This window comes from Mixophyes fleayi, chromosome 7 (assembly GCF_038048845.1).
Source record: "Mixophyes fleayi isolate aMixFle1 chromosome 7, aMixFle1.hap1, whole genome shotgun sequence".
NCBI lineage: Eukaryota > Metazoa > Chordata > Amphibia > Anura > Limnodynastidae > Mixophyes > Mixophyes fleayi.
The window spans coordinates 30,735,115-30,748,069 of NC_134408.1; the positions used below are offsets into that span (position 1 = coordinate 30,735,115).

The 12,955-nt window shown below is 47.0% G+C and overlaps 2 protein-coding genes across 6 annotated transcripts in view; one reads left to right on the forward strand and one right to left on the reverse strand.

Moving 5' to 3' along the window:
* The window catches only part of ELFN1 (extracellular leucine rich repeat and fibronectin type III domain containing 1), a 434,833-nt gene that overhangs the window by 348,879 nt on the left and 72,999 nt on the right, over positions 1–12,955 (reverse strand). The gene's annotated exons all lie outside the window — the stretch shown is intronic.
* LOC142098485 (uncharacterized) lies at positions 4,559–10,578 on the forward strand. The gene is made up of 2 exons (XM_075181329.1): positions 4,559–5,207; positions 7,622–10,578. Exons 1-2 carry the CDS (start codon positions 4,559–4,561, stop codon positions 8,521–8,523), a joined length of 1,551 nt encoding a protein of 516 aa, XP_075037430.1. The 3' UTR covers positions 8,524–10,578.

Below are 12,955 nucleotides of genomic sequence, written 5' to 3' on the forward strand. Positions count from 1 at the left end.
ATTATATAGATGCATAGTACAAGCTGAAAGGCAAAAAGATAGATCAATGTAAGTAGTAAAATCTGCAGGAAGGCGTGCACAAACAATCAATGCCATCTTAAACTGGAAACCAGCTCTAATGACACACCAGGGGGTAAATGTATCAAGCTGAGAGTTTTCCGGCGGGTTTGAAAAGTGGAGATGTTGCCTATAGCAACCAATAAGATTCTAGATACCATTTTGTAGAATGTACTAAATATATGATAGCTAGAATCTGATTGGTTTTTCAAACCCGCCAGAAAACTCTCAGCTTTATACATTTACCCCCAGATCTCTCTACGGCATACTAATTCTCAATCCAACCACTTTCATCTCCTGGGGTAGATCACCCTACATGAACTCACATTATCCCATTTTATTATATTGCAACTTGGCATTCTCCTTCAAACCGGACAAAGGTAAGCGCAACACACAGCAATTCTAACCCACACATCGCACAGTCTACAACACATCAGTCTTCAGAGCTCATTAATAAACACATATTTATTCATTAGTTACTGGCTCTCATGAATCACAAGCACTGCGTTGTGGACCATCAGAAATCCTGTTGCTGTGCAGCACAGATAGAGATGAACAGCGCCATTGAGGTCCCGTCAACAGGAGCAACGCAGAGCGTTATGACACAATCAACTGTGCCCCATCTGCATGACGGTGTCTGTGGTTTATTCCCCATAGTAACACAATGCACAATAGAGTAGCATTAGATAAAATAAAGGCTAATAACGTTTTCTGTAGTTACTGTTAATTTTATAGTTTTTTTTATCATTGCAATGTACACTTATTGTGTGATCTTATTCACCTCTAACTCCTCTGCAAATTTTAATGCAGTTAAATTGTTGTCGGTGTTCTATGTGCAAATTACAAGTTGTGTAGCTTTATACCAGATACTCCGTTTAGGGTTTCAGAGCCAGAGTTAGGGGCAAATCATAAAAAAAAAAAAAATCTTCCTTGGACAAACCGTGTTGCAATACAATAGGTGCAAACACATGCAGGAAAAATACTGTCTGCTTCTAGATGTAGCACACAAAGACAGAACAGCTGTAATTTTTACACTGCAATGTAGACATGAGCTAGGACACAACCCATCCCAACTTTAAATCTGCCAGCAAACACCTCCCCCTCTGCAGAGCTAAATGGTTTATGCCCAGGTGCAAATCTGCTCCTTTTTTTAGCTTTGCTCCCAGCCCTAACTGAGACAGTCAGTGTGTAGAGTCTATGGGGTAAATGTATTAACCTCCGGATTGTTGAACTCCCACGAGTTCGCCGTTTTCAGCGCTTAAATTTAAAGCGGCGCTGCCTTGTAAAGGGAAACTCCCCCTTACAAGGCAGCGACGCTTTAAATTTAAGCGCTGAAGATGGCAAACTCGCGGGAGTTCAACAATCCGGAGGTTAATACATTTACCCCTACATGTGTACTCCTTCAAACTACCTCAACAATGACTTTTATTTGATACTGTATATGTGCAGATAATGATGACATTATCCATATGTCTCTGTTATTAAGTGTAATAAACAGTGAATACATTATCATCTTTTTTTTTTTAGGTAAGTTAAGTTAGAATTTCATCTATTCTTGTTGACGGTATTCACAAGCCCTGAGAAGATAGAAAGCTATTTAAACCCATTGATTTTTATTGCAGAATTAACAGGCAGAAATCTCCACACATATGTTCTTAATTGCTGAACAGGGAAAACATGACAAAAGAGATTGATTTAATGGGATAATCTACATGTAACTGCCATTGATCAAATTGTTTAATTCATATTTCCGAATAACAGTACCATGTTTTAGTGTGAAATTGTGTTATTATATGAGTATTATCTATAGATTACACGGAGCAGTGACAGGGAACACAAATCTATAGACAATTTAGTGTCATTAAAAAAATACTGATTCTGTCAGATGCAAATGAGTTAAGACAGCATCACATGACAAATACAATGCCCAGAATGAGTCCCTGATAGCAAAACATGTCATCGACTTTTATCTTACAAAAGAATAACATTATTCATGTGGTACCACCCATGGAGAGATTATATGGTTATATGTTATAAATCTCTCTCATCTAGGTGCTTTCATTATTGCAGCAGAATGCATTTTGAACATACAGGGCCTGATTTTAAGTTAGGAGCAAGGCAAAGAAAAGGTGCAAATTTGCACCTTGGCAAAACCATGTTGCATTAGATGGGGAGGTAAATTTAAAATGTAGGGACAGATTTATAGTTGGAATAAGCCATGTCATAGATCAACTTTAATTTCTGTGTAAAAATAAAGCTATCCACTATTCGTGTGCAATATGAAAAAACAGCCAGTATTTTTTGTGTGCAAAAAATAAGTCAATTTTTACCCCTTGCATTGGAACATGGTTTGTCCAAGTTGCTCAAAATCAGGCCCACAGTGATCATTCAGTCAAACCATGGTTTTATTCCAGATCAACATTTCTTTATTCAGTCCCTTTATGCCCCTGTAGGATTGTATGGGTCCCTTCCCCTGCGTTTCCCATAACCATTCCCCAAACTTAACATAACAATCTAGTTTGGGGAGCACTGGCCGCTTGTTGACCAAGGAGAGTACAATGTTCCCATCCTAATGTCTCTTGATTCATTTGCTTACAGTGTTCTGAAAATGAATTCTGGTTGCTCAGCCAATCAGAACTCTGCAAATTCAGTGTTATGGGGTGAGTGCATTATGTGTGTGCACTATGTGTGTTATGGTATGAGTGCTTTATGTGTGTGCACTATGTGTGTTATGGGGTGAGTGCTTTATGTGTGTGCACTATGTGTGTTATGGGGTGAGTGCTTTATGTGTGTGCACTATGTGTGTTATGGAGTGAGTGTTTTATGTGTGTGCAATATGTGTATTATGGAGTGAGTGTTTTATGTGTGTGCAATATGTGTGTTATGGAGTGAGTGTTTTATGTGTGTGCACTATGTGTGTTATGGGATGAGTGCTTTAAGTGTGTGCACTATGTGTGTTATGGAGTGAGTGTTTTATGTGTGTGCACTATGTGTGTTATGGGATGAGTGCTTTAAGTGTGTGCACTATGTGTGTTATGGAGTGAGTGTTTTATGTGTGTGCACTATGTGTGTTATGGGATGAGTGCTTTATGTGTGTGCACTATGTGTGTTATGGGATGAGTGCTCTATGTGTGTGCATTATCACTATTATGGGATGAGTGCATTATGTGTGTGCAATATCAGTGTTATGGGGTGAGTGCATTATGTGTGTGCAGTATCAGTGTTATGGGGTGAGTGCATTATGTGTGTGCAGTATCAGTGTTATGGGGTGAGTGCATTATGTGTGTGCAGTATCAGTGTTATGGGGTGAGTGCATTATGTGTGTGCAGTATCAGTGTTATGGGATGAGTGCTTTATGTGTGTGCAGTATCAGTGTTATGGGATGAGTGCTTTATGTGTGTGCACTATGTGTGTTATGGGATGAGTGCATTATGTGTGTGCAGTATCAGTGTTATGACAAGTGAGGCTTCTAGGACGAACGCACTTAAAGGGCGACAGGGTTTGTAACAAGCTGAGTAATTACCTGGTGTAGTTTATCATGGGGTGGGTTCCAGCCAATGGTTGCTCACCTGGGAGGGACCTTGATAGAATATAGCAGGCTGCACTTCCTGCTTGTGTTCACTTGCAGCACGAGATTCCTGTAGGAGACCCAGCAGCAAGAGAAACGGATAAGTACCACTTGTGGATTTATTCATTGTCTATTAAACTTTATTCCTATCTGCCCTCTTCTTTCACTTTATATTTCTCTCCTCTCTATTTATTGCTCTTCCCTCTCCTTGTTTCCACCCTCTTTTTCTGCCTTTTTCCTTTCTCCCAAATCTTTCTTTTTTCTCCTCTTATTCCTCTCCCTCTCTTCCCCGCTTTTCCAGCTCACCCCGCTGTCCTCCTCTGTTCTGCCAACATGCCCCGTCCCAGGAGAAATGCCCCACGCCCGGCGCGCCTCAGGTCCCCATCCCCCCCTCGCTCCCGCCGCCATCTTGCCCCCTCTTCCTCCTCTCTTCCATCAGCCTCCTTCCCTCCAGCCATCACCTCTAGCGGTGCCCCGCTTCTGGCCCCCCGTGCAGGTCATCCTCCCGTTGCTACAGCCGCACGGCGCGGCCGCGCCACCCCCTCTCTTCTCCCGGCCGGTTCGCGCATGCGCAGAACGCGCGCCCCATCGCGCCCGGCCGGGTCCCGCCACGCGGACTCCTCGGCATGGCTGGCTGCAGGGTCAGCCAGCGGCCCTGTCAGTGACAGCAGCGGTCAGCCCCAGCAGTGGCAGGCAGGCACCCCCCCTCCCCCGGCAGGCGGATATGCCCCCAGTCCTGTCAGGAGCAGGGGCCAGGCCCTAGACACCCTATGCCCCATCACCCCCCCTGAACCAGCTATGAGGGCTAGGTATCAGGAGCACAACCCTCCTGCCCCCCATCAATTGTCCTTCCCTCCCAGCCCATTTCTCCCCCATAGTAGTGGGGCATCTGCATGGGGGTCTAATCCAGGTAGGGATCAGCAGGGTCCGAACATGTCCCAGGCCCGTACCCCACCTCACGGGGACCACCGTCACCAACTAGGGGGGGGCACACTTCCCGCCAGACACACAAGAGATTTTGGAGACAACACCCAGGCGCCGGTGTGGCCCTATTTTCAATGCCAGCGTATGTCCCCTCCGGCGTCTCGCCTATACATGTCTCATTGGGCCTCTTCCCCGGGGTACGGGGCGGGGGGGCCTTATTACGGGGGTCAGGGGGGTAGGTCCGACAATTTCGTAGTCGATTATCACCATTCCAGCGGCGGTAACTTCGGTTCAGGGCCCCCTCCCCTCCTTGGGGATAGCCGCTTACAGCGGAGGCGGGAGTCATTTTCAGCGTCCCCCAGTACGGCCCGTGTGTCAGCCCCTAACCTCTCTACCGTAGATAGGGATAGTAACACGGCGCGGCGGCGCTTGGACTATTTACCCAGACATCAGATGACTGTCCCCCTTTCCGTTTCAGAGCCTACTGTTATGCATCCGGAGACGAGGGTCGGCAGTCGCGATCGTCCGTGTGCTGAGGCTCAGGATCAGATGACGGCAGAACGGAGGGAGGAAGAGATCCAGGACACGTCAGGAGGACAGGCCACAGCTGTGTCGCTAGGGCAGACGTCTGTCGGTGATGGGAATCCTGCTCCTGCTGGTGAGTCCAGTTCCGCTACTATACATAAGTCACACTTGTTGGATTCACCCGTCCTCTCCACAGATAGTGAGTCCTCTGGCTCGGGTGATAGACCCAGGAAACTAATTAAGTTGTTGGAGACTGAATTGCTAGGTAAGCGGAGTAAGCACGCATCCCAGTCAGGAGACACAGATCTACCAGCGGTCCGTAGCGAGTTGGGGCAGGTAGAATCCCTTGAGATCACTCACGGTATTAGGCCCAGTGTGCGGGATAGAATCAGAAGGGGCAAGTACGTGGATATGTACTCGTTAACCGGTGAGGATAAGAAGGCGCTGGCGGCAGCCTGCGAAAAATCGGGCATGGGGAGGAGAAGTACAGATCCTTCTCTAGATGGGCGAATGCATTTTCCATTTTTGCCACAATATATCTAGAGTCCAGGCCCAGCGAGCAAGCGGAGGTGTGGAGATATATGCACCTGATTAGCGGGATGTTCATAAAGGACGGCCCGGTAATCTGGAGAGCATATGACGAGCTTTTCAGGAAGCGGATGAGCGGGCGAGAGAAGCTTCCGCTCGGATATAAGGACATTGACACATGGTTGGAGCTAATGAGGCCTAGCAATCAGACTGCAGAGGGTAGCGCAGGTAGACGGTTTCAAGGGCCGGGGAGGGCGCAAAACGCCCTCCCCCCGAAAGGAAGGTGTTATGATTTTAATGCAGGGGCCTGTCAAAGAGGTTCACTCTGCAGATTCAGGCACACTTGTACAGCCTGCGGCGGCCATCATCCAGCCACCGATTGTGCCAAGGCTCGGGGAAGTGGAGGAAGGGGAAGAGGCGCTGGTTCGACTCTGCCGAGTCAAGGGGCCATCGCCAATTGATCTGACCGAGCTGGACAAGTGGCTGTCGTGGTTTGATGATAGGGAGACCGCGGCCCTACTCCACGACGGCTTCCATTTTGGCTTCAAACTTCCGGTTCAGGGTAGCATTTCCACAGCAGCTCCGGTGAATCTAAAATCTGCGCTCGCTTTCCCGGAGGTGCTAGACGAGAAAATAGGCAAGGAGGTTGGTTTGGGGCGCATGATCGGCCCGTTCCGACTCCCTCCTATTCCCAACCTCATTTTGTCCCCGGTAGGCGTAGTTCCCAAGAAAACAGAGGGAAAGTTCAGACTGATCCAGCACCTGTCTTATCCCGCTGGTCAGTCGGTTAACGATGCAATTGACGTTAATCTCAGTTCAGTCAGTTACCAGTCATTTGAATCGGCTCTAGCCCTGGTGCAGGAATGCGGCAGGGGCTCATTGCTGGCCAAAGTGGATATCGAATCGGCCTTTAGATTGTTACCCCTTCACCCCGAGTCGTATCAATTCATGGGTTTTCGGCATCGTGGTGGATACTATATCGATCGCTGTCTTCCCATGGGTTGTTCGATTTCATGTGCACTATTCGAGAAATTCAGCAGTTTCTTGCACTGGTGCATTCAGGCGGGGACGGGGTGTCGGTGGATTGCGCACTATTTGGATGACTTCTTGGTGATCGGGCCTCCTGACTCCACGAGTTGTCGTGATACCCTTTTTTCCACGGAGGCGTTGTTTAGGGTGTTAGGCGTTCCCATCGCAGCAGACAAGACAGAGGGCCCTACTACGTGCCTATCATTCCTCGGGATCGAGATCGACACGAAGGCAGGGTTCTGTAGGCTCCCAGAGGATAAGGTTACTAAGATGTACGAGGCCATTGCGGAAGTGTTAGAGGCAAACGCTAGTCCCCTGAGGCAGATACAGTCCTTGTTGGGGCGGTTCAACTTTGCTTGCCGGGTGATCCCCATGGGGAGGGTTTTCTGTAGGAAGCTGCAAAGAGCCACAGCAGGTAGGAGTAGGCCACACGCAATCATAAGTCTATCCAAAGTGGTTAGGGAGGATCTGCAGATATGGCTCATTTTCCTTAGGGGTTTCAATGGCAAGCGTATCTGGCCGTCACCTCCAGTAACGAACTCTGAAATCAATTTGTTCACGGACGCTGCAGGGGCTTCCGGTTTTGGGGCTTATCTCGATGGTCACTGGTGTGCGGAGGAATGGCCCGAGGAGTGGCATAGGGACGGTATCACTAAGAACTTGTTGGTTCTCGAACTGTTCCCGATTGTGGTAGCAATCGAACTGTGGGCTCCCGCTTTGCGGGGTAAGCACATAGTCTTTTGGTGTGACAATATGGGGGTGGTCCAGTCCATCAATAAGCAGAGCGCTTCGGCCCAACATGCAATTTCGCTGCTGCGTCACCTAGTTCTGCGCTGTCTACAGTATGACATCTCGTTCAGGGCTGAACATGTCCCGGGGGTGCAGAATTGCCTAGCTGACGCGTTATCTCGTTTCCATTGGAGCAGGTTTCGCAACCTGGCTCCTCAAGCGGACGATGTTGGTACCCCGTGTCCTCCTTGTGTTTGGCAGATCATCAAGCCGGCATAAGAGGGCTCGCGGAACAAGCAATAGCTCCCTCCACCCTGAAAACATATCAGTCGGCGTGGAGACGGTGGTTGCTTTTCAGCAGACAAAAGGACCAATCAGAGGCAGGTCAGCAAGATGCCATGCTAGCCTTTATGTGGGATAGGTACTCGGAGGGAGATTCAAGGACTACTATGGCATCCACCCTGGCCGGGATATCATTTATGGCCAAGCTGCACGGTTACCCTGACGTCACAAAAGGATTTTTGATTAATAAGGCTCTGAGGGGATGGGGGAGAGTCCGTCCCTCTCATGCCGATACCCGTTTACCGATTACCTCTAACATTTTGGAAGATCTGATAGGGAATGTGGGGTCGGTTACCTTAGATAGTTACGAGAAACTTTTATTTAGTTTGGCCTTTTCCATGGCTTATTTTGGAGCCTTTCGCATCTCAGAGTTGGTAGCCAGGTCCAGGGGACATCAGGAGTCAGGTTTGAGAGTTGAGCATGTCAGTCTGGGCGAAGGGATCTTAGCCTGCAAAATAGTTAAATCAAAGACTGACCAAAGTGGCAGGGGATCATGGGTCCAGTTAACCTCTCAGCAGCCATGTCTTATTTGCCCGGTCAGGTTAGCATCATTGTTTATGAGTAAAAGACCTCATGCTAATTTGTTTCTGTGTCACGCTAATGGTATACCGTTGACAAAATATCAATTCGCGACCATTTTAAAACGTACCTTGCAGTCTATTAATCTAAACAGTACATTATACGGGACACACTCATTTAGGATCGGTGCAGCTACATCCGCTGCCTTGGCAGGTTCTTCTAGCGAAGCTATAAAAGCACTGGGGCGATGGAAATCTGCGGCTTTTAAGTCATATGTTAGAATTGACAAGGTTGTTGACTGATGTTGTAATGTTTAATCAATTTTGGTTTTTTACAGTTTTTTCTTTTCTACCTCTACTTCTCTCCTGAGTCTTCAACCGTCCCATCCCATTTCCCCTACCCATCCCATCTTCTCCCTCCATTTAGTGGGCTACCCTGGGCTTTTCCGCTCGCCGCTTTAAAGTGGGGGCGCGAAGGGATTTTCACCCGGGTTTCCCTGGGCGTAAGTCCTGATTAGTGGTGTGCTGCCGGGGTTTTTCCGGGTGTTGTTTACCTTCGCCTGGGTGGTCTGCCCCCCATATGTGTGTCCTTCCCTCCCCCCCCCCCCTTGTGATCGAATTTTCCGCGTACTATTCTTATCATACCTTCCTATACCAAACCTGGCTGTCTTCCCAACTCCAAGGTATGGTTGTTAACACGGTTTTTCTGATTTCAGGTGATGGTGTTCCAGCTAAGGTGGTGTGGATCATCGGTCATTCATTTATATTTTGGGCCGCTGGCCACCCTGGGTCTAAGGTTATTCCGAATCATGGCGGTACGGTTATAAGATGGTGGGGGAAAAGAGGTTTAGGCTGGCCGGATATTATTCCGTGGTTGACAAGGCTCATTAGACAGCAAGGCCCACCAGACGTACTGGTAGTACATGCAGGAGGTAATGATTTGGGAAAAGGAAAGTCCTTAGATCTCATCATAGTAATTCGGGAGGACCTGCGACGAATACACGAGGCGTGGCCTGATATCATTATTGGTTGGTCGGCTTTAATTCCCCGATTAGCATGGAGAACGCCCATTCCCTTAAAGAAAATGACGGTTATGGTTAGGAAGTTAAATAGCGCCATCCGGAAGGTAGTTCGGTCCTTGGGAGGTATAGTCATCGACCATCCGGGGTTGGGGGTGGAGTCACCACACCTTTTTAGACGGGACGGCGTTCACCTTAACGAAGAGGGTATGAAGCTCTTCATAGATAGGATCTGCGGGGGAGTGGCGGCGTGTTTCGGTTAGTTGGTGGCGGGCTGCGGCGTCTGTAGGGCGCAGCGGGGTAGGAAGGCACTGCGTTCAGCGGCTGATTAATGGGCGCACGGGTAGTTGGTCGTAGGTCACTGCCCCCTTTGAAGCATCAGTAACTCCTTTTGGTCCTTCGGTGAGGAGGGTCCCTGTTCGGCTCGGTGAGGGAGGGCAGTGTGAGTTGTAAGGGGCAGTCACTCTGACGTCAACTCAGCGCTAAGTATGTAGGGATTTGTTCCCCGTGATTTGAGGACTCACGGCGGTTTGCGCCAGTCCACTAAGTGATCTTGTGCTATCAGCTCGTGAGCTGTTACGCAGTGCTCTTTCTCCGCCACCATAGGTTTTAGTTAATATAGAATCCTTACAATAAAATTCCTGCCATTTTTTAATAACTTATCCAGGTCTACGCGTCTTTATTTGCATGCAATGTTTAAAGTTTAAGGTTGATGTGAAGTTTGTGGGAACATACACAGTGAGCCCTTTATGACAAGTGAGGCTTCTAGGACGAACGCACTTAAAGGGCGACAGGGTTTGTAACAAGCTGAGTAATTACCTGGTGTAGTTTATCATGGGGTGGGTTCCAGCCAATGGTTGCTCACCTGGGAGGGACCTTGATAGAATATAGCAGGCTGCACTTCCTGCTTGTGTTCACTTGCAGCACGAGATCCCACCCTCCCATCCCTCAATTTTAGTGGGGTATTTTAAAGTGGGGTAGGAAGGCACTGCGTTCAGCGGCTGATTAATGGGCGCACGGGTAGTTGGTCGTAGGTCACTGCCCCCTTTGAAGCATCAGTAACTCCTTTTGGTCCTTCGGTGAGGAGGATCCCTGTTCGGCTCGGTGAGGGAGGGCAGTGTGAGTTGTAAGGGGCAGTCACTCTGACGTCAACTCAGCGCTAAGTATGTAGGGATTTGTTCCCCGTGATTTGAGGACTCACGGCGGTTTGCGCCAGTCCACTAAGTGATCTTGTGCTATCAGCTCGTGAGCTGTTACGCAGTGCTCTTTCTCCGCCACCATAGGTTTTAGTTAATATAGAATCCTTACAATAAAATTCCTGCCATTTTTTAATAACTTATCCAGGTCTACGCGTCTTTATTTGCATGCAATGTTTAAAGTTTAAGGTTGATGTGAAGTTTGTGGGAACATACACAGTGAGCCCTTTATGGGATGAGTGCTTTATGTGTGTGCAGTATCAGTGTTATGGGATGAGTGCTTTATGTGTGTGCACTATGTGTGTTATGGGATGAGTGCTTTATGTGTGTGCACTATGTGTGTTATGGGATGAGTGCTTTATATGTGTGCACTATGTGTGTTATGGGATGAGTGCTTTATGTGTGTGCAGTATCAGTGTTATGGGATGTGTGCATTATGTGTGTGCAGTATCAGTGTTATGGGATGAGTGCTTTATGTGTGTGCAGTATCAGTGTTATGGGATGAGTGCTTTATGTGTGTGCACTATGTGTGTTATGGGATGAGTGCTTTATGTGTGTGCACTATGTGTGTTATGGGATGAGTGCTTTATGTGTGTGCATTATCACTATTATGGGATGAGTGCATTATGTGTGTGCAATATCAGTGTTATGGGATGAGTGCATTATGTGTGTGCAGTATCAGTGTTATGGGATGAGTGCTTTATGTGTGTGCAGTATCAGTGTTATAGGATGAGTGCTTTATGTGTGTGCAGTATCAGTGTTATGGAATGAGTGCTTTATGTGTGTGCAGTATCAGTGTTATGGGGTGAGTGCTTTATGTGTGTGCACTATGTGTGTTATGGAGTGAGTGTTTTATGTGTGTGCACTATGTGTGTTATGGAGTGAGTGTTTTATGTGTGTGCACTATGTGTGTTATGGGATGAGTGCTTTATGTGTGTGCACTATGTGTGTGTTATGGGATGAGTGCTTTATGTGTGTGCATTATCACTATTATGGGATGAGTGCATTATGTGTGTGCAATATCAGTGTTATGGGGTGAGTGCATTATGTGTGTGCAGTATCAGTGTTATGGGATGAGTGCTTTATGTGTGTGCAGTATCAGTGTCATGGGATGAGTGCTTTATGTGTGTGCACTATGTGTGTTATGGGATGAGTGCTTTATGTGTGTGCACTATGTGTGTTATGGGATGAGTGCTTTATGTGTGTGCAGTATCAGTGTTATGGGATGAGTGCATTATGTGTGTGCAGTATCAGTGTTATGGGATGAGTGCTTTATGTGTGTGCAGTATCAGTGTTATGGGATGAGTGCATTATGTGTGTGCAGTATCAGTGTTATGGGATGAGTGCTTTATGTGTGTGCAGTATCAGTGTTATGGGATGAGTGCTTTATGTGTGTGCAGTATCAGTGTTATGGGGTGAGTGCTTTATGTGTGTGCACTATGTGTGTTATGGAGTGAGTGTTTTATGTGTGTGCACTATATGTGTTATGGAGTGAATGTTTTATGTGTGTGCACTATGTGTGTTATGGGATGAGTGCTTTATGTGTGTGCACTATGTGTGTTATGGTATGAGTGCTTTATGTGTGTGCACTATGTGTGTTATGGGGTGAGTTCTTTATGTGTGTGCACTATGTGTGTTATGGGGTGAGTGCTTTATGTGTGTGCCATATCAGTGTTATGGGATGAGTGCTTTATGTGTGTGCAGTATCAGTGTTATGGGATGAGTGCTTTATGTGTGTGCAGTATCAGTGTTATGGGATGAGTGCTTTATGTGTGTGCAGTATCAGTGTTATGGGATAAGTGCTTTATGTGTGTGCATTATCACTATTATGGGATGAGTGCATTATGTGTGTGCAATATCAGTGTTATGGGGTGAGTGCATTATGTGTGTGCAGTATCAGTGTTATGGGATGAGTGCTTTATGTGTGTGCAGTATCAGTGTCATGGGATGAGTGCTTTATGTGTGTGCACTATGTGTGTTATGGGATGAGTGCTTTATGTGTGTGCACTATGTGTGTTATGGGATGAGTGCTTTATGTGTGTGCAGTATCAGTGTTATGGGATGAGTGCATTATGTGTGCGCAGTATCAGTGTTATGGGATGAGTGCTTTATGTGTGTGCAGTATCAGTGTTATGGGATGAGGGCATTATGTGTGTGCAGTATCAGTGTTATGGGATGAGTGCTTTATGTGTGTGCAGTATCAGTGTTATGGGATGAGTGCTTTATGTGTGTGCAGTATCAGTGTTATGGGGTGAGTGCTTTATGTGTGTGCAGTATCAGTGTTATGGGGTGAGTGCTTTATGTGTGTGCACTATGTGTGTTATGGAGTGAGTGTTTTATGTGTTTGCACTATGTGTGTTATGGAGTGAGTGTTTTATGTGTGTGCACTATGTGTGTTATGGGATGAGTGCTTTATGTGTGTGCACTATGTGTGTGTTATGGGATGAGTGCTTTATGTGTGTGCATTATCACTATTATGGGATGAGTGCATTATGTGTGTGCAATATCAGTGTTATGGGG

Excerpts from the sequence above, each read along its gene's own strand:
- LOC142098485 (XM_075181329.1), top strand. The coding sequence starts at position 4,559 with ATGTCCCAGGCCCGTACCCCACCTCACGGGGACCACCGTCACCAACTA. Across the intron at positions 5,208-7,621 it reads TGGGAATCCTGCTCCTGCTG|ATCATCAAGCCGGCATAAGA; the intron begins GTGAGTCCAGTT and ends TGTGTTTGGCAG.